The sequence below is a fragment of the Chanodichthys erythropterus genome, chromosome 19 (assembly GCF_024489055.1).
Source record: "Chanodichthys erythropterus isolate Z2021 chromosome 19, ASM2448905v1, whole genome shotgun sequence".
NCBI classification, from domain to species: domain Eukaryota; kingdom Metazoa; phylum Chordata; class Actinopteri; order Cypriniformes; family Xenocyprididae; genus Chanodichthys; species Chanodichthys erythropterus.
Window position 1 is genome coordinate 16,376,571 of NC_090239.1, and position 21,549 is coordinate 16,398,119.

Below are 21,549 nucleotides of genomic sequence, written 5' to 3' on the forward strand. Positions count from 1 at the left end.
AAAATGCATATTGTATACTTTTTTAATAATAAAAAAATATTTTTGTGCTTTTAATAAAATATATAAATATCATTAAAACAAGAAAAATACATCAGAATATCAAAACTGCATAAGATAAACCTTGTTTTCAGAAAATAGATATTGAATATACGCTATTATAAAAGCTTGTTTCTGCCACGAAAAAAATAACATTTTCATCTCACAATTCTAACTTTTAATGTAAAAAGATATAAAGTCGCAAATGCGAGTTATAAAGTCAGAATTGTGTGATATAAAGTCACAATTGCGTGTTATAATGTCAGCGATCAAAAGCAATTGATACTGTACTCACATGAACTGATTTATATGTGTTTTTAGTACCTTTATGTATCTTGACAGAGGAAGTGACATTACTCCCTATGAAGGCCTCACGGAGCTATCGGATTTGAACTAAAATATCTTAATTTGTGTTCCGAAGATTAATGAAGGTCTTACGGGTGTGGAACGGCATGAGGGTGAGTAAAAAATGACAGAATTTTCATTTCTGGGTGAACTAACCCTTTAAACGATTTTGGCTCTTAAATACTGTGGTTATAAAAGCTAATGGCACAAACACAGCAGTTACAGCCCTGCATGTGATTAAAGCAGGATCATACCAACTGAAGGAATGGTGTCCATCACAGAGCCCAAGTCTCTTTTCCTCTTTTTGGGCAATCTGGTTTTGCATAGGGCCTCAAAGTGAGTCTGCATGGAGGCATCCATTGCCAAGAAGTTACACTGCAAGAAGCCGCTGAGAGTGGTGGCAGCCATCTCTCTCACCTAAGGCACAGAGATGCAAAGAGATGAAGGTTTAATGAACTAGGGTGCATAAAACTGAATAAATGATGATGCCAGCATGCCAGTGTTCCCAGACAGTACCTCCAGCTGCTCATCCTCCAGTAGCCTGATGACCAGTGCTCTTACGTCTTGAACAGCCTGCTCGGTGCTCAGTATGGTGAACAGATTATAGAACACCATAATCTGGAGGTACGTTAGCACCGAGAATCGTGCATGCCAAGAGCTGCTGCCAGCGATCTGAAAATGAAATGAAAAAGAATCTTATGATTCCACAGCAAACAAGTTTTCATTAGGACTGGGTGATATTGGTTGATTGGTAAGTAACTATTTTTTTAAATAAATACATTTATAAATAAATTATATAATAATAAAATCTTATTCTTTTTATTATTATTATTATTATTATTATAGGGTTTTTCAAAAGTCTGAGAGCATTTTATATTTTCTTATTAAAATGTATTGAATATTTTTTTTTTCATTGCAAATTATAAATTATTAACAACCATTGTTATTTTTGTATTATTTACATATTAAAATTCTATTTATTAATATTGTTAATTAGCTTTTTTCATATTTTCAGTTTTCATTTTAGTGTAATTTTAGTAATTTTACTTCATTTACAGTTTCAGTAATTTTAGTAGCTACTTAAACTGCAACCAATTTATTTCAGTTATTTGATAAGGCAATATTTCTAAATTTCATTTAGGTCTTTTTAGGATTTTGATCAAATATTTATATTTTATTTTCAGTTTATTTCAATTACTCTCAACCATTTTTAAGTTTCAGCTCAAAATACCCCACAGACCATTTCTCATCATTTATAGTCAAATTTGCATTTATAGTCCCTATTTGAGTATGAGCAAAAATACGCCATTTTTATGTGTCTCCCTTTAAATGCAAATGAGCTGCTGATTCCGGCCGCATTCCAGAGGATGGCGGCGCTTTAACAGCTCGTGCTTCGGTTGCTCAACAACAACAAAGCTGGAGAGTGTCACGCAGCCAAAATGACGATTGTAAATAACGGTGTTCAGCCTTACATTGTTCAATCCAGAGTCGGACACTGATGGAGAGAAGTTAAAGCTTTTAAAATGCATCTAGGCGTTTCTGAACAGTTAGTGGATAAATTTATGTAGTTGCTGTGGAGTTGATTCAACTAATCTACTAGCATGTGCTGTCATGTTAATCTTTTGTGCAAATCCAGCATTGAATTGACCCTTGTTTGCGTAAAATAACGGCATGGCAACAACACTCTTATAGTAAAACAGAATTTGTTTAAAGAAAATATCTCCCTTTGCATTCAACTTTGAGCGTTGTAACTTTGCAGATGTTGTTTATGCTCTAAAAGCAACATTACACGCTAACTAAAGTTCAACAGTGAAATAGACCACCCCTTTAAAAAAAAGCAGACTTAATATCTATTTTGGGTCTTATGCAATTCATTCCGAATGACATGGTTACATGTGACGTCTATTCTGATGTAAATGCAGCTACTGAAAACAACTTGAGTGAAAAATGAGTCAAGGTCAAATTCAGCCTTCAGACTGATGTCCTGTTATGTGGGGTTGTGTCTAGCATTGCTGAGGCCTCACCTCATGTAGCACCGTCAGAACCAGAGGGATCTGCTCAGGATAGAGGAGACCCTGAGACATGAGGGACAGACATGTCTTTGCATCTCTCTTCAGCTCATCATAGCTGTCATCATTTTCTACGGGAGCAATCTGCAGATGGAGAGAAAAAGTCAGCAATCCACTTAAGAGCACTCCACACAAATGGATAAAAGATGAGATACAAAGAGCACACACTAAGATAGAGATATAGAGAGAGTATCTGAAACCTTAAAAAGCAGAGGCAGCAGCTGTAGTTGCTGAGGTACTGGAGTAGAGAAGGAGCGCCCCGCACTGGCCATCAGCCACTTCAGAACTGTTTTGAGGAGTCTAATGGCCTGTGTCCTCTCGTCCTGCTCTCCCACTCCGTTCTCTTCCACCACGTGGTTCTGGATCTCCTCGTCCCCCTCAATCAGGGGCTTCAGCTGAGACAAGATCCTTTCGGTAAACTCAGCAATGTGTGGGGACTTGGTAGGCTGAGTGTATGGCAGTGTGACATCAATCATGAAAATGTACGTCAGCACACTGCAAGTGAAGAAATCATGACGACACAATCAGTGGAACTGCCAGTGTATTTTTAGACTACAGTGACCGCTCTGACCTCAAACGCAGACATACCTGCCGATGCGCTCTCTCACATTTTTATAAACCTGAGTGAGTTTGGGCTCCAGGTAACTCAGCAATCTGTGTAGCAGCTCTGGGACCCTCCACTCCTGCTGTGCCAGACCACCCTGCAAAACATACAGGTGGCTACAAAGAGAGATAGAGACCATCAGGGTAAATATCAGGTATGCATTTAAAGCCTTAATGGTGTCAAAATTAGCCTATGAACCTAAACACAATATACACTTACCAGGCATCTACAAACGATCCACCTTCCCCACTGAGAGGACACTCCATCAGCATCTCGAGAAGCCAGTAGAGCTTTCGTGGATCTCTGCTCTCCTGAAAACATCAAACACCAACAGTTAGTTGTTCTCATAGCTTCTTTAGAAATTAAAGGGTTAGTTCACCCAAAAATGAAAATAACAGTGCAAAAAGTACAGTGGTTCAATATTAATATTATAAAGCGCCATATATTTTTGGTGCGCCAAACAAACTAAATAACGACTTATTTAGTGATGGCCGAATTCAAAACAATGCTTCATGAAGCTTCGGAGTGTTATGATTCTTCTGTGTCGAATCATGATTCGGATGTCGTTCGCGTGTCAAAACGCCAAACTGCTGAAATCACATGACTTTGGCACTCCGAACCGCAGACTCGACATGCTGATTCATAACGCTCCAAAGCTTCCTGAAGGTGCGTTTTGAAATCGGCCATCACTATATAAGGCTTTTTTTTTGGCACACCAAAAATATTCTTGTCGCTTTATAATAATATTGATCCACTGTACTCACATGAACTGATTTAAATATGTTTTAGCACCTTTATGGATCGTAAGAGAGGAAATGTCATTACTCCCTATGCAGGCCTCACAGAGCCATCGGATTTCAACAAAAATATCTTAATTTGCGTTCCGAAGATTAATGAAGGTCTTACGGGTGTGGAACGACATGAGGGTGAGTAATTAATGACAGAATTTTCATTTTTGGGTGAACTAACCCTTTAAAGGGTCACATAAATTATGGTATATACAGTATATATGTTCACCAAGGCTGCATTTATTTTATCAAAAATACAGTAAAAACAGCATATATTTTTTTTATTTTAGTGTATTTTACATTTTTGTTTATTCAAATTATGGCAAGGCTGAATTTTCAGCAGCCATTATTCCAGTCTTTAGTGTCACATGATCCTTCAGAAATCTTTTTAATATGCTGATTTGGTATTAAAGAAACATTTCTTATTATCAATGGTGAAAACAGTTGTGCTGCTTTATGTTTGCGCATATATATATATATAATAAAAATAAATATTTAAGTGCTGTCAAATGATTTATTGTATCCAAAATAAAAGTTTGTGTCTACAAAATATATGTTATTGTACTCTGTATGTTTATTGTGTATATATAAATACACACACATACATGAATTTATTTAATAAATATTTTTACATTTATACATGTATATTTATATATATAATTAAAATTATATATAAATAAATATTTTATATATAATAATATATTTTTGTTAAAAATATACATGCGTGTATTTATATATACACACACAATAAACATACACAGTACACACAACTTTTTTTTACTTTTTGGACGTGATTAAATCGCGATTACTCATTTGACAGCACATACATATATATCACACACACACACACACACACACACACACACACACACACACACACACACACACACACACACACACATATATATATATATATATATACATATATATATAAATATATATATACATAAATATATATATACATACATATATATATATACATATATATATATACATACATACACACACATACATACATACATACACACACATACATACATACACACACATACATACATACATACACACACATACATACATACACACACATACATACAGACAGACAGACAGACAGACAGACAGACAGACAGACAGACAGACAGACAGACAGACAGACAGACAGACAGACAGACAGACAGACAGACAGACAGACAGACAGACAGACAGACAGACAGACAGACAGACAGACAGACAGACAGACAGACAGACAGACAGACAGACAGACAGACAGACAGACAGACAGACAGACAGACAGACAGACAGACAGACAGACAGACAGACAGACAGACAGACAGACAGACAGACAGACAGACAGACAGACAGACAGACAGACAGACAGACAGACAGACAGACAGACAGACAGACAGACAGACAGACAGATAGATAGATAGATAGATAGATAGATAGATAGATAGATAGATAGATAGATAGATAGATAGATAGATAGATAGATAGATCTGTGACACATACGCAGGCAGTTGCCACACAGGTACCCCAGTCAGCATAGGTCTCAACAGTAATATTGGACAGTGCTGTTCGCATCAAAGGAATCAGGAATTTCCATAATGCCTCCACCTGTGTAAGAGAGAGAGGGGTTTCAAACATGAATGTGGCAAAACATCTCAGTTGCTCCCTAATTTTAGCGTATCCCTCGTACTTGCAGCGGGGCTCACCTTCCCAAAGCTCCAGTGCTTGCTGCCTCTAACCAGGCCTGCAATGATCTCAGCCACACAGCGCTGGGTGCTCTCATGAGAGTCATTTGCCAGCCGCTCCATATGAGGCTTTAGAACAGGCAGGAAGGCATCACTGTAGTTCCGGAAAAGTCCCTGTGGGCGTTGAATGAGAAAGCAAGCCATCTGTATTTTGTAATAATTCGTACAGCAGGTGAGAGAGGCAGGTTTATGAGCTGGTTAAAATGCAGAGATTTACAAAAGGTAGATGTGGCTGGGAGCACAATTGTATTTACTGCTCTCCACAAATCATTTTCTAAATGCGTCCTCAACATTCTGTGCGATCTCTCGGTTTGGGAATTACAGCAGGGGAAACTGCAACAAAACTGCTGAAATCAGTGAGCATAAACAGGATGATAACGATCCAATAAATGCTAAATTTTAAATGTTTTCTCTTTGCTGAGAACCCAAAAATAGAAGCCAGGGGAATTATGTGGGGATTGGACACATCCTTTCAACTATCTTAATGTGCTTATGTATGCACTCTAGTGCAGAGGACACTGTAAGCAAATGTCCAGGACAAACAGTGGCTTGTTAACAGGATGTACAGGCACATCTAAAAATACTTCTACAGCTTACATCAAGGCCATTGAACATATTTTCATTAGAGCCGGGTATAAAACGCATCACAATACAAAAAAAGTCACAACATTGCAATGTATCATGATATAATTATTGGGTTTTGAATGAAACATGTAAAAGAGAAAGTGAATATGCATTTTTTAAATCCATCTCATGGTGCTTGCTTCACATCTCTGACCACGGATTGCAGAGCTTACACAGTAAAATGACTTGAACTGTAGGACATATGAATGAATGCACATCAATAAGTAAAGAAAACTGATTGAATGAAGGAGCAAAATCAATGCAAAATTGAGAGAAAAATATTTGCAGGTTAGATTATATTTTACTATTTAATATGACAAAATTGTCTCAGTTTCATTGTAATTTAAACTATTTTGTTGATTTCTAACCAAGTGCTAAACTGTACTTTTATTTCCACTATCATGATTATTGTCTTAGGATGCTGGTACCTTGAAGAGACAGAAGCGACGAGGATTGAACTTGTCTTTGCCCTTTCGGTCCTCAAGGGACAGGAACTCAATGAGCTGTTTGATGAACATGGGGTCTGTGAAATGGTCATAGATGATGCGTTCCCTCTGTTGGGAAATGAATGTTTACTATACATGGTTACAAGTTCATCAGTAAAACAAAATTTAGCAAAGTACGGTTGAGATCTGTCCATGTATACCTCACTCATGTTCTCAGCTGCAAGATCTTTGGGCTGCTCTGCTGCTGGGGCATATACCATCAACTTCCTATGAGCAAGGAAATAGAGAGTGAGGAAAAAAAGCTGGAAGCACAGATTTAGAGTGAATCATACAGTGATCAGAGGCTGAGAGGGTTTACTTTGGCCAGCAGTAGTAGCCCCAGTGTGTCTTTTCTACAAAGCAGAAATTGTCCCAGTCCTGCTGGGTTTTCGGCAGGCTGTCATTGTGGTACTGAAGCCAGTCGTTCCCCAGCCTGTCTCCTGCCACCAGCCCCTCCGGCTCGGTTACCCCACCTGCAAAGCACCACATGTGTAATTAGCTCCTTCCACATACACTGAAACCTTGCAGATGGACCAACAGATGGATGTGAATTGTAATTTAATCATCTCCTCATTTAATTGTACTATTTATTTGTTTTCACAGGGATGTTTACTCACTTATATCACAAGGACTAACAGATACTTTCTTGCGTGGTCTCTTCAGCTGTTTCAGTATGCCTGCCATAGCGGCAATCGCCATCTATATCAGCAAGCATTGGAAGCAAAACAAATTAAAATAAACATTACACAATGGTTTTAAATATATAATAGAGTACCATACACTACCATTCAAAAGCTTGAGTATTTAAGTATTTTTTTAATTAACAAATTTATTCAGAAAGATCCATTAAATTGATCAAAAGTGACAGTAAAGACATTTACAATGTTTCAAATAATTTCTATTTCAATAAAAACTAAAAATGTTGTAGTTGCCAGTAGTTGGCGATGTCACTTTGTAAACAAACACTACACGCTTATAGACTGACCACGTAATACGCATGACGTCACCGTTTTCACAAATTCACGTTTTTGTAATTTACATGGAGACGAAACACACAAGTTTCGTGTCATGTAAACAGTCTCTTAGAATGATTTCTGAAGGATCATGTGACACGGAAGACTATTACTGTGATGGCAAAGCTGAATTTTCAGAAGCCAATACTCCAGAAAATTCACCTATTCTTATTGTGTGACAACTTATTTACATTATGTGATTTTTCTTTTAAGCTGTGCACATTTTGGGACTTTTTTTTTTTAGAAAACAAAAGGAGTTTCATAAAGGAGTATGGAATGCAAAAAAATTAAGCTCAATATCTCAAAACTGCTCAGAATGCAGATATTACCTTATAATTCCAAGGTGGTGATTTTATTTAAATATAAAACAGTTAGTTTGAATTATAATATTATTTCACAATATTTGTTTTTTTACTGTATTTTGATCAAATAAATGCAGCTGTAGTGATCATAAGAGACTTTTTTTTTTTATAAATCTTTCTGACCACAAACCTTTGAACGGTAGTATATATTGGAACATGTTGGAGCTAATGCTACAGGAATAGATAAACCACTGATATATATGAATTGAAGATAAATTAACAAAATAACAGCATTCTACCAACCTTGCGAACAACAAGTGCATCATGGTTGAGGCTCTGTACAAAGAAGAGCACCGCAGGAGCTGGGAGAGGATAGTCATCTCTTAGCAGTAGAGACAGGAAGCCAATAGCAATGTGCTCAAACTTCCAAGGCCTGATGACACATAAAATGACATTCACAAATGAGTGAAGTTTTTATGTGTCCAGTTTTGTAAAAACAATGTAGCACTTTTAAACATTTAATACTTACAAATCCCTGTCATTCAGACATTCCAACAGATCTCTCACAAGCTTTTCATACTTTCTAGAAGAGGGAACAGCAAAGATTTACCACACCATGTTAAATGAGTAGTAAATGTAAGACTGTATGTGTGTAGCACTTACTGCTCTGCATCCTGGTTTTTGTCTTGTTGAAGTGCCAGCCCTTGCTCCAGTTCCTGGTCTGTGGGAGTGCCCATGTGTGGAATGGGTTGGCTTGAATTGGTGATGCACCGGCCTAGAAGAACTGCACTCTCAGGTACCTACAGATTTATCCAGGGAAAATTGAGTCTTACGAAACAAGATTGCTGTCGTTTTACACCATTCACATAGCCTAAAGGTGATATCAAAACTTTTGCAGTCAAAAAGTTCCGTTGTTAATTGTCAAAGGTGTTGCGATGAACGAAGCACAGCTCACACAGTAATCACTTTTATACCTAGCAGATTTCTGTAAGTCAGCATAGCAAATTTGTTGACCAACATGAACCCTTTGTGAAACCTGCATGGGGAAATCTTTTCCCACTTAAGCGAAATTCCAGATCACGTGGATTTCTATCGAAATGATTCGATTTTGAACAGTAAATATGACTGCATCTGAAAGGTGAAATCGAAGAATTAACTGACGATGACATTTTGAACAAAATCAGACCAAAACGAAGTTCGTTTTTGTGTTCATTTTGGGAGTTCGAAACGGCTTGCCAAAGCGAAAAGTTCGCTCCAGCCACAAAATAGCTTTGTACTACCATTGGTCTGTAACGATAATGTAATAGGTGTGCGCGCTGAGGCTTTCTATAAAAAATGCTTGCAGTTTTATCATTTTTGTTGCGTTTGTTTTATTACTGAAAGGAAAGCGTGCAGCACATATTTACATATTCATCTAAACGCAGCGCTCAGCAGTGTGAGTGCTGTCAGATGTTTGATAACAGTATAATCGCTGCTCACGTATTTCGAACTTCATTTTACCCCTAAACAAAGAAAGAAAAATAACTTTGCCCGTAAGTATGCTGAAGTTTATGTTCAAAATGTACAAAAACAGGCGATGCTGCTCACAGTGAAATCAATGCCGATGGTTTCGTACTGCCGATGGACTTTGTCTGCGAGGTCATCGAAGAGTCTGACGATGGATGGCTTCTCTAGGGACATAGCTGAGCTGAGGCCTGAGCGCACTATGGCCGGCCAAGTCTGAGCGATGCAGTCCCAGTCATGTAAGTTAGCAAGGCACACTCCACAATGGTTCCCAAGCAAGCAGTACAGTGCCCCCTACAGCACAAAAAGATAAAAACAATGGTTTCAAGTCAATAAAATAAATTAACAAATGAAGCAGGTGCTAATTCTAGAAAGTGAAAATTATAGATTGTAGACCTTGAACTGCTGTTGGGTGACATCCGTTCGTGTAGGCTCCAGTAGCTCCAGGACACGAGGAGTAATGTCTCTGCAGCAGAAGTTATAGGTGCCCAAAGCTGTGAACAACACATTTTGGGCCTTGCTACGGACCTGAGGGGCCAAAAAAAAAAAAAGATGTTCAGAAATACATATAAAATAAAGGGGATGATTTTAATGTAAAATTTGGTGGATGTGGAATCAAGACCTGGCTGTAGGTGCTGGTGGAAAGACGCAAAAGGTCCCTCAACAGGTCCTGGTGAACAGTCTTGTATTCACACCCCTCAACCAACAACTTTCGCATCTAAAAGTGCAGAGCAAGAAAAAAAAAATTAAACTTCCAACTATGTGAGTTGCAATATACTAGTATTGACGATCATAATAAAGCTATCATGTTAAAGCTACACATAGTACCAATTTGTACATGATCCAGCTCTAGTAGTAACTATATGATAGTCACTCCAACACAGCAAGTGGCAATACTGCACATTAATGTTGGTTGCCACCAGTCATAAAAAAATACAAATGGTGCAATGATTCCAAATGTTGGTGCATTGGCCAAACAGCCGAAAACACAAGATTTTTATTTATTTATTTATTTTTTTTTTTTTTCAGGTATCACCATAATATTGTTCTTGTGAAATCTTTTGGCCACGATAATAGTGCAGTGAAAATGTAGTATTGTGACAGCCCTACAATATCTATTATATGTCAATTCCCTATGCCAGGTTATTAGCATTGGCTCCTACCTCATGCTGAAGAAGAACTCTGTCAATCAGAAGAGCTCGGATGTGCTGTTTCTTCCCATGAAGCTGGAGAGAATAAGAAGATTCATAAGACAATTATAAATTGCAAATACAAAATGCCACAGGATTTCTCAGGCCCAACTACACACCCTATTCTCCATAGACTTCTTCACCAGGGTGAAACTCTTCCAACGAGAGTCAAACTCGTGTTTGTGGGAACCTTTGAAGTGCATTAAGTCACTGATGATCTAAGGGAGATAAACAAGTGTTAAACCCGGAAACTTCATTGGCTAATAAATGCTATATGATCCCATACAATTAGCAGCCTGATAAACAATGATCTATTCATTTTGCTCAAACATCTACCGCGCTCACCTTGATAATGGAGAAAAGGGATTTGGTGTCATCCTCTGAGCGCTCCAGAATGTAATCTACAAAAAAGAATTAGAAGATGCATGGGGTGACCGTCTCAAGAATTATGGGTAATTATGGTGTAGTTTAAGTGAGTTTTGTGTGCAGATAGGTGTGGTAGCACTCACGAAGCAACTGTCTCATCACTTTACAGATGGCCTCACGGTAGTTCTCTCTGGACTTATCTGAAGAAATATCAGCAATGCCTTACTGCGACGCTCTTAACTGTACATTCATCACAACAACACGAAACACAACAGGTTTCATAAGCAGTTTCACTATGAACCAGTTGTGGCTTACCATAGTCAACACCAATGTACAGCTTTGTTTCCTCCAAACTAACCATGCTGGGAACACTACAAAGAAGAGAACGAAAAAAATATATATATATATATAAAAATAAAAATTATATTCATACTGAAGTACTACCATTTTAACAGTTGGGGTCAGAAAGATTTTTTTGAAAAATATTTTTTTTGTTTTTGAAAAGTCTCACCAAGGCTGCATTTATTTTATCAACAATAGAACACAAACAGTAATATATTGTGAAATATTATTAGAATTTAAAATAATGATTTTTTTTATTTTAATGAATCTAAAAATGTAATTTATTCCTGTGAATAAACCATTATTCCAGTCTTCAGTGTGACATACTTCAGAAAACTTTGCTGATCTGCCAAATTTGCTAATTTGGTGTTTAAGAAATATTTCTTATTATCAATGTTAAAAACAGATGTGCTGCTTAATATTTTTGTGGAAACCATGATATGTTTTCTTTCAGGATTCTTTGATGAATGAAAGTTCAAAAGAACAACATTTATCTGACATAGAAATATTTTGCAGCATTCTAAATGTCTATCACTTTTGACCAATATTCTGTACCTTACGGACTTTAAACCTTTGGATGGTATACATTTTAAATACTTTTAACAATTAAATGCAAAAGTTTAAATAATCATGATTTAATCAGTGCTGTGTATTTATTTGTACATCCACTGTTTAGAGGGAACATTGTTCTATATCTCAGTGGGTTATAGGACTTACAGGCCGCTGACTGTGGTTCCATCAAGAGGAGGCAGCATGCTGCCAGCACCCAGCAAACAGTGCTGAACTATACACAGACTCTGAAGAACATCATCTCTGTTCAAAAAGCAGAAATAATAATAATAAATTATGGGTTTTTTTTTCTCTTTACCATTATTACAGAGTGTACTTTTGACCTCTGACCTGCTCATGTCCTGTTCTCCCTGTGCGTATCTCTGCAGGCGCTGGAGCTCGGGCTGCAGCAGCAGGTCCAGAACATAAAACACAAATGCCGTCTCCTCTGTGCTGGGAACATGCCAGCGGATGTCCAGGTGCCACAGGTCCCCCGGACGACCCCAGTCCTGTGCAAAGAACAAGAAAGGAGGAAGAGAAAACTCATGGGACCAACAATGATCCAATACATTTGAGAAAACAGAAAAGGCTTGTTTGATCAAAAGTCTACACATATATTGTACACATTTGTAATACCTTAATGGGCAAGTACTCTTGCAGGGGTCTGTTGAAGCCACCAGGCACACTGCAGTAGTCTGTTGGGTAGGTGAGCGCTGTGGAACGCAGGATATGGTGCAGCAGGTTGCAGGCCAGCGTGTAGCCCTGCTTACAACGCAACCGCAGGGTCAGCTGCAGAGTCTGCACCAGCTGTGCGCGGTATGGTAGGAGCTTTTCTCCATCCACACGAGTCACCTAAAGATCAGTGAGAGACTGTGAGATACACAACAATCATTTTCTAGTGGCTGTCTTGTAAGGTGACTGATTTGAAGCACTTTTTGTAAGCACTGTCTCCACTTATGATCCATTAATGCTCCCCATCGAAAGTGCATGTGAGACAAACTTCATAGTTGAATTTAATTTTAAGGGATAGACCACCCAAAAATTTATATTCTGTTATCATTTACTGACCCTAATGTTGTGGCAAAGCTGTATGACTTTTTCTTCTGCTGAACATAAAAGAATATATTTTGAAGAATGTTGGTAACCAAACTGTTTGTTCCCACTGACGTCCATTATATGGACAAAAATAGAATCCAAAAATGGATGCCGACGGGAAAAATATCAAAATATCTTCTTTTATGTTCCGCAGAAAAAAGAAAGTCCCACCGATTTGGGTGAGGGTGAGTGATGCCAATGTAAAGCTAATGACTTAATCTAATAAACATAAAAGCAATATAATTCAGAAATATTGTATTAAATTGTATTTTAATTAGATTACATCAGTATTTAACATAAGCATAGATAACATGCTTATATTTGTAATCTTTTTTTAGATTCTAATGAAAACTTTGCAGAGAATTATATGATTGATTTATCCACTTATCCATAAAGAACACTTGTGATGCTGATCCAAATTATCTTGGATCAGCATCAATATATTATAGTATTAACACCTACTGTTTAAAACAGCCTAAGAGTCAGGACAGAGGCTATGATGCCTAAAAATGTTGCCTAGATAGGCAGCTATCGTGATTTTGGAACACAGCTTAAGATCTTCTATGTGTAGTATGATATAGTGTTATGTTCACCTCAGACAGCAGTTGAAGGCTCCAGAGCAGTTCTTTATCCAGTTCTTCCTCATTTAAAACATCTTCATCTGAGAAACACCAAAACTCAAGTGAGGATGGTGACATACACTCAAGAGACGATGGTGACATACACTCAAGATGAGACAAACAGTAATTTATTTTCTTGTACGTACTGGCAGTTAGATGAGTAATAGTGCTACAGCAGTGTGGTACAAACAGCCTGAGAGACTCAGCAGGGTGACACTGAAACAAAGCAGAGGAGAGTCAATCAATTCAGTCTCACAGTCATGTATCTGTCTGCACAAATTGGAGAAAGGGGAAGTATTACCTTAGCAGCTGCTCTGCACATGTCTGCCACCATCCTGCCTGCAACACGAGTCTCAAAGATGTTGGTGGTGGCAAAATTGAAGACTTTCTCAAGAGCCACCTATACACAGATAACACCTTATATAAGTCTATTTATGTGCATGAATATTTCCAAAGCCACGGTATGAAAAACAAAACAAAAAAAAAACAAAAAAAAAACAGTACTTTTCAAAAGGTTTGGGGTTTGTAAGATTTTTTAAAATGTTTTCTTTAAAGTCTCTTATGCTCACCAAGGCTGCATTTACTTGATCAAACATACAGTAAAAACAGCAATATTATAAATTACTACATTTTAAAATAATTTTTTACTATTTTAATATATTTTGAAAGGCAATTTATTTCTGTATTGGGAAATCTAAATTTTCAGCATCATTACTGCAGTCTTCAGTCACATGATCCTTCAAAAATCATTATAATTTTCGGATTTGGTGCTCAAGAAACATTTATCATTATTATCAATGTTGAAAACAGCTGTGCTGCTTAACCTTTTTTTTTTTTTTCAGGATTTTTTGAATAAAAACTTCAATAGAACAAATAGATATCTTTTGCAACATTACAAATGTTATAACTAGCTGAATAAAGTATTTCTTTAAACAAACAACAAAAAAAAAACTTAGTGACCCCAAACTTTTGAACAGTAGTGTACATGGGTACTATAAAATAATAGAGTGTGTCAAAACAACTGACTTCATGCAAATGCAACAATACAGTGCAATGTGCTGTCAATTTTGACTGATCAATTAGTCAAGACAACTGGTGAATCAGTTATAAAGAGTCACTGGTCTGAATCATAGACTGATTCAGTCGGACAACACACTTCTTCACTAAGTTTCAGATTATTCACTGATCATTATAAACCAAGAATGTTAAAAACAACAATAGTGCCAAAAGACATCTGTTGTCATAAATTCTATTTTAATTTTTAAAAAACGCTATTTAAAATTTGCAATGGCACTTTTCCACTGTGTGGTATGACTCGGGTCGGCACGGTACTCCTCGTCTCAGTTTGTTTTTCCATTGCAGTTAGTCCCGCTTCAAAGTGGGTGGGACAGACTGTTCGTTTTAATTGTGCCACCTCTGCCATGATTCGCTTCTCAGCTACCAAAGAGAGGAACGTCTGCACTTCATCTTCTGACCACGATGCACCCATTTCTTGCGTACGACGGTTGTTTAAAGCAAGTTGTTTAAAAAAAAAAGTCATGCAAAGACTTCTATTGCAAAAAAAAAAAAAGTAAAAAGTGTAAAAAATGCTAAAGTGTTAAATCCTATTAAATGTAATAAAAAACCTTGAATATCTCCATGGAGCACTGTGTCAGAATGGTGCTAAAAGTGGATGAAAGGCCCAGCTCCACCAGACTCTCCAAATGAGTCATTTTCTCTGTCTCCATCTCCTCGCGCGTCTGCTCCAGAGTGCTGCTGTCAATCAATGCAAAACACCTACAGACACATAAAATAGGGCATAAGCCACAACAATACACTGTTTTATACTTTTTGAAGCACACATAACTGAACAACTCACCTGTCCATAAACTGCAGAACAAAGTCCTCAAACTCAGCAGAAGCCGAACACAACTCTCTCTCCATCTACAAAAAGTAAAAGATTTTATGAAGAAATACAGAGGGAATAATTATGTAAAAACTCTGCAATGGATCTTTTTACCTAACATTTAAAGGGAACCCCTGGTATTAAGACTTGTATGGCTTAATACAACATAAATTATGTTTCTTACTGAAATATGTAGTAGAAAACATATGAAAGATTTGCGTTATTTAAAAAATCCATTACATATTCAATGCACTACATGCATTACATATGCACTCGGTGAGCTACTGACGCTGCCCTGTTGCTATTTTTACCACAACACAACTCAGAATATAATGCCAATTTTCAGTCAATGGGCCAGAAGAGAAGCGATGCAAGTCTTCACTGCTTTACTAGCGATAAGAGGAGAAAAGAATGGGAAGTTCTGATGAATGTGGACGAATAAAACTTCCTAAAGAACCACGTCTTTGTTCTCTCCAATTTAGTCCGGATACTTTTTCATCTGTATGTTTTGGTGCAAAGGTAATCTAGCAACACATACAAGTCTTAATACCTGAGGGGTTCCTTTTAAAACATGATCAGACTTTTCGATTTGAGCCAGAGTGCAAAATTATCAAAAGAATGAAAACATCAAAGCTGTGCAATGGCTCTGTGGCTATTCGAACTACTGTTGTATGACTGACATCTAAAAATTGTCTGATGTCACCTGAATGCATTACACACAGTTATATGTGCCGAGAAGATGCTGCTGTTTTTATACCATCACATCACATCATCATCACATATGCATCACAGTGCACACGAGCTTTGAGGCAGTCTGTCTCAATCAAGATTATGGGCTGCCCTAGTCAGTCTCCACGACAGGTGCGGCATTTGGTTAAAGCACACATCTATATCCATCGCCAACTGTAAGCCCTTTCAGTAGCTGTTGTCTACTAAAAGGCTCAAAGGCATCAGATCTAAAGTGAAGAGAACTAAGATGCGGGTCTTTAGGAAGTTTTTTTCGTCCACATTCTTCACAACTTCCCATTCTTTTCTCCTCTTACCGCTAGTAAAGCAGTGAAAGTAAAGACTAAATCACTAGTAAAGACTTCTATCACTTCTCTTGTTGCCCATCAAGTGACAATTACAGCCAAAAGCTGCACAATGTGGCATCATATATTAAATTCCAAGTTGTGTTGTGGTAAAAATAGCAACAGCAGCGTCAGTAGCTCACTGAGTGCAACCATTTGATGTCATCAGTGTAGAATGCACTGCACACCTCACCACTTTCAAAGATTTTCTACTACATATTTCAATAAGAGACATAATTTACATTATATTAAGCCATACAGTTCTTAACACCAGGAGTTCCCTTTAAGAGCCTTACCTCTGTCAAGTCATTTTTCTCATGGAGGGCTGATGAACAGTCCACCAAAGGCACTAGAGTAGTGAAAGTAGCAATGAACTGGAACGTAATCTTAAAAAAAAAGAAAAGTCAAATATGAATATTAAGTTAAGTTAAATGTTGGGTGCTTTATTTCATTAATTGTTTCAAGAACACCATTGTTAATGTTAATTTCACAGATTACCCACCATGCATTTGCTGAAATCATTAGGGTCAACACCAGGCAGTGCTCTCATAAGCAGGGGCAGGACGTGCGCGGGACCTTCGGGATAATGTCGGCCGCCGCTGAGAAGACTGCGGGCCATGCCAATCATGCAGCTGAGAGTGGCAGTAAGCTGGTGTGGCTCCGTCAGCGTCTCCATAGCAGGATACGTCCTGCAGGGGGCAGCACATTCACACATTACACATGGTGGCTTTTAGTTCATTCCTCCTTTGGGAACAGTCCAGCTCCTGCTTTACGCTGGATTTTAAGATGACTGCTTACAAAGCCTATTTACAAAGATTGGATTTGTAAATCCTGACAGTGAATAATAATAAAAGAAGCCACTATTTGGGCTATGATAAAGCTTTAAGACTTTTACTTATTGATTTTTATACTGCAAGTCATCTTCAACTACAAAACTAAGCATATTTTAACATTTAATCAGCTATACGTTATTATTATAATATACTAATAAATGTTCCAGAATAGATTTTAAAAAAAAAAAGAATAAGAGCTAAATTTATATTTGCATATACTGTAGCTATTTTTGCTGGTTTAGCATTCAAGCCATCGGAATTCTTCTCAACACAACCTTTTTATGTAAATTAGTCTGATTAGTCAGTGCTATTTGGCTGATATTAGCGCCTACATGCCCTGAACATTTCCAACAGTTTTCACACACTCACTTCTCCAGCACAGGTGGGATGACCAGCTCTGGTCTCATCAGGGCAAGGTTCTGTAGGGCCTGAGCTGCGTCCATGCTGCCCGTCTTGCTGAACATGGCCATCAGTACAGGCTGCTTCATGCTCTCCACAAAGTCTGTCACATCTTGGTCAGTGAGTCTGTGATCGGTGGGAACAGGGGTGATCCAGCAAGGTTTCTTATAGCGCTCCCGATGTAGCCGTCGAACCACACTGGCAGGCAGACGCTGTAGAAGCTTCATCAGCTTCATCTGGAAAACAAAATAAGACATACACATGAGCTTGGAATCACTAAGAAATGTTTATTATTGCAGTAAGATTTTTAATCCGTAATGATTTCAATATGACTTTCAGATAAAGTTGTCCAAAGTTTTCTCTAGCACCCCCACAATAGTGATAAGCTTGTGGTTTCAGACGATTATTCACAGAAAACCTTGTCTAAAATGTCAGCAGCATCCCAGTCTTTGCTTCACTGTTGCAGATGAAAGTAGCATTTGGCATGTTCTGTTCAATTTCTGTTCAATTAACTCTGGTTAGATCCAGTGTGTACTTTCTTCCATGACAGAGTAATGCTACTTATGCAAGGAACAGCCTTCAGAACAACAAACTTTTGTTTGTTTTTCTTTTTCTAGAAAAATGGGATTCTTCTGGTCATTTTAAAACTAAAACTAGAAATTCAGGTGAAATCCATACATTAGCATCTGAAAAATAGCCATTGCACTGGGCTTTTCACACTTTTTCAAATACCACAAATGTCTGTCAAAGTTTTTTCACTAGTACCAAGATTTTTAGGATGATCTCTAAAAGACTGTAGAAACAGTTTGGCTGCTAAAAATGGGACTTTGCTTAATTGCTTGTTTGTGCTATTTTCATTTTCCGGATTTAAATTAATCTTCATATCTATGTCACAGGATGTGACATCTTCACATAATTTTTACATCACAGTACATCGATAACTAATTTGTGTTTCATAATTATTCATGAAAATACATGTCCTTATCCTGTGAAAAGACGTTTTGCTTAATTATTCAAGACAGCATGTGTTGATTTTTAAAGAGCTTACAAACCATGCATAATATTGTATACAAAATATAAATATCATATATATAATTTAATAATGTTAATTTTGTTGCTTTTAATAGGTGAATTGCAGCATGAATTTGTGATGCTTTTATCTGAACGAGAGCAAAATAAAACTGTCTGAATCTGAAGCTGTTGTTGTGTTTGCATGCATTTTTATTAAACCATTAATAACATTGTTTAAATGATGCTTGAGGAAGCAGAAGTGTCGATATCTTTCAAAAACAATTATTTTTTTCTTAATTCCTAACTTTTGAATAGTGATGCAACCAAAAATATTAATCTGAAAGAGCAAAAAAAGAAAAGAAAAAAATTTGCTTTTGGCTAAAATAATTTGAGAAGAACTAGTTTATCACCTGAGAACATGACACTGAACAGCTGAACAGATGTCTTCAATTACCCAAATGTATTATTCAAACTTTATTGTCGGTTCCAGTTTTCTTCATGCTAAATGAAAACTTTAATTTCAAAATCATTTGCTGCATAACTACTTTTGGAAAGTAATGTAGCATAAAGGCATAAAAAGGCTTATTGATACTACTTCCTTCTGATAACAACGCTCTTGAATAAAATCCGGCTTCAAATATTGAGTTAAATAATTAACTTTGCCAACTAGCCTCATGATATTGTATGATACTATACTGAGCCATGAGTGCAGGAAAAGGACGCATGTCAAGGATGACAGGTGGTCGATAACTGGAAAGTTGTTACTGGTGTTTCAGAAGTTGGAATGTAGAGTGACCTCACACTGTCTGAGGACCATCTGTCACTACATATCACACTCATGCACGCAAACATAAAGCTCAGCTGACAACACACACCGCAGACAGTTCTAGAGTGGATTCAAGGAGTGGGCTGGACTTTGATGAGGACAAGGGGAGCAAGATTTCGCATTGCACCATATTGTTCTATTCTTACCAGCCAGCGCCCATTGTTTGAAGGGTGGTAGAAGGATGCTATGCTACTGAAGAGCCCATTAAGCTGTTTCTGGGCCTGGTTCTGTGGGCCGCCCTGAAAAAGATAAAGAATATTATAAAGAGTGATATGTAAATAAATGCACCCTTTAATAATTAACCTATTTATAGGAGGAGTGTAAGTTATGAAACTTACCAGCATGGAGGAAATCCAGAGGACCACGTGACCGATATCATAGGAGTTGGTCAAATATCTGGGAACGACCATTTGGCTGGTGCCAACAGGCAGATTGAAGCTACGCAGGATCCTGGTAAAGATCTGAAACAAGACAACAAAATATCACTATACAACAATGCTCTGATGTCTTTAGATTATCATCTATAATAAGGTTCAAAATTTGGGGGTCAGTAAGAATTTTTTTTTTTTTGGTATATATATTTTACAGACTGTCGAAAGCAACATAAAAGAGAAGCAATTGTATAGCTGCAATTCATAGAAATAACTGGATTCCAGGTGAAATGTGGATTTGCATTAATCATTTTATGTCAATATGCTGGATTTCCAGGTAAAATCATACCTATATATTGTAACTCATCAATTAAATATTTAACACCTTATATTCTGCATATATATAGAACAGTGATATAAGTGATCCCCCGGATTTAGATCTACCTATATTGTATTTATATAAAGCGTTCACAGGCAAATTTGCTTTATCTATTTCCCTGGTGTCGATATCAGCCACATGTCAGGAACACGATTCCTGGCTGCATGTCAATATCTGTGGATCACTGGATTTTGGTAAGTAGTATGGATCACTATATCAAGTCCAACCTATAGTTTAAACTGATAATCATTTCTTTTACTCGCGTTTTCACAGTTTCCCCTATTAAATCCAGCTATGCAGCAGGCTCTTTTGCCACTTAGTCAGGCTGAGGGGGGTGTGTTCCGGCAGGAAAGTTACATCAGTGTATACCAATGGTTCTCAAACCTGTCCTGGGGACCCCCCACCACTTCATGTTTTGTATGTCACCCTCATCAGACACACCCAATTCAACTCTTGCAGTCTCTACTAATGAGCTGATGACTTAAATCAGGTGTGTTAGATGAGGGAGACATGCAAAATGTGCAGAGATGGGGGGTCCCCAGGACAGGTTTGAGAACCATTGGTGTATACCTTATATTCTTTTGATTTTTCTATTGAGCAAAGAACCCTGAAAAAAAAAGTCTACCAAAATATTGAGCAGCATGACTGTCTTTAATGTTAGCCATGTTTCCATTTAGAATTTTGAATTTAAAGGGATAGTTCACCCAAAAATTAAAATTGTTTATCTGCTTACCCCCAGCGCATCCAAGATGTACGTAACTTTGTTTCTTCAGTAGAACACAAATGATGATTTTTAACTCCAACCGTTGCCGTCTGTCAGTCAAATAATGCTAGTGGATGGGAACTTCTACTATAAGAGTAAATAAATCTTGTATAGACAAGTTCAAATTAAACCCTGCGGCTCGTGACGACACATTGATGTCCTAAGACACGATACGATCGATTTGTGTGATAAACCGAACAGTATTTATATCATTTTTTAACTCTAATACACCACTATGTCCAACCGCGTTCAGCACTCGTTAGTAAGGTCTGATCGCGCTCTGACAGCAGCAGTGATGTCTCGCTCTCATTGAAGTATAAGCGCGAGACG

At 37.4% G+C, this 21,549-nt stretch overlaps 1 protein-coding gene across 6 annotated transcripts in view; it reads right to left on the bottom strand.

The window, feature by feature from the left end:
• The window catches only part of psme4b (proteasome activator subunit 4b), a 37,181-nt gene that overhangs the window by 3,703 nt on the left and 11,929 nt on the right, over window positions 1-21,549 (bottom strand). For 3 of the 6 annotated variants that reach the window (XM_067368664.1, XM_067368667.1, XM_067368665.1), the window contains 36 exons: window positions 20,045-20,167; window positions 19,853-19,945; window positions 17,840-18,105; window positions 17,140-17,326; window positions 16,934-17,023; window positions 15,541-15,605; window positions 15,308-15,458; window positions 13,984-14,082; window positions 13,829-13,898; window positions 13,656-13,723; window positions 12,604-12,819; window positions 12,319-12,476; window positions 12,136-12,231; window positions 11,392-11,447; window positions 11,220-11,276; window positions 11,056-11,111; window positions 10,830-10,928; window positions 10,684-10,746; window positions 10,143-10,238; window positions 9,917-10,048; window positions 9,605-9,814; window positions 8,681-8,817; window positions 8,547-8,600; window positions 8,321-8,450; window positions 7,320-7,401; window positions 7,022-7,175; window positions 6,864-6,930; window positions 6,646-6,771; window positions 5,555-5,707; window positions 5,352-5,456; window positions 3,274-3,365; window positions 3,039-3,170; window positions 2,651-2,945; window positions 2,406-2,534; window positions 898-1,053; window positions 636-798 (listed from right to left, as the gene is read on the bottom strand). In XM_067368664.1, coding sequence (XP_067224765.1) covers window positions 636-798; window positions 898-1,053; window positions 2,406-2,534; window positions 2,651-2,945; window positions 3,039-3,170; window positions 3,274-3,365; window positions 5,352-5,456; window positions 5,555-5,707; window positions 6,646-6,771; window positions 6,864-6,930; window positions 7,022-7,175; window positions 7,320-7,401; window positions 8,321-8,450; window positions 8,547-8,600; window positions 8,681-8,817; window positions 9,605-9,814; window positions 9,917-10,048; window positions 10,143-10,238; window positions 10,684-10,746; window positions 10,830-10,928; window positions 11,056-11,111; window positions 11,220-11,276; window positions 11,392-11,447; window positions 12,136-12,231; window positions 12,319-12,476; window positions 12,604-12,819; window positions 13,656-13,723; window positions 13,829-13,898; window positions 13,984-14,082; window positions 15,308-15,458; window positions 15,541-15,605; window positions 16,934-17,023; window positions 17,140-17,326; window positions 17,840-18,105; window positions 19,853-19,945; window positions 20,045-20,167 — 4,426 coding nt within the window. Of the gene's footprint in view, window positions 1-635; window positions 799-897; window positions 1,054-2,405; window positions 2,535-2,650; window positions 2,946-3,038; window positions 3,171-3,273; window positions 3,366-5,351; window positions 5,457-5,554; window positions 5,708-6,645; window positions 6,772-6,863; window positions 6,931-7,021; window positions 7,176-7,319; window positions 7,402-8,320; window positions 8,451-8,546; window positions 8,601-8,680; window positions 8,818-9,604; window positions 9,815-9,916; window positions 10,049-10,142; window positions 10,239-10,683; window positions 10,747-10,829; window positions 10,929-11,055; window positions 11,112-11,219; window positions 11,277-11,391; window positions 11,448-12,135; window positions 12,232-12,318; window positions 12,477-12,603; window positions 12,820-13,655; window positions 13,724-13,828; window positions 13,899-13,983; window positions 14,083-15,307; window positions 15,459-15,540; window positions 15,606-16,933; window positions 17,024-17,139; window positions 17,327-17,839; window positions 18,106-19,852; window positions 20,168-21,549 lie in introns of all 6 variants that reach the window. The other 3 variants (XM_067368663.1, XM_067368661.1, XM_067368666.1) reach the window with 1 other exon arrangement.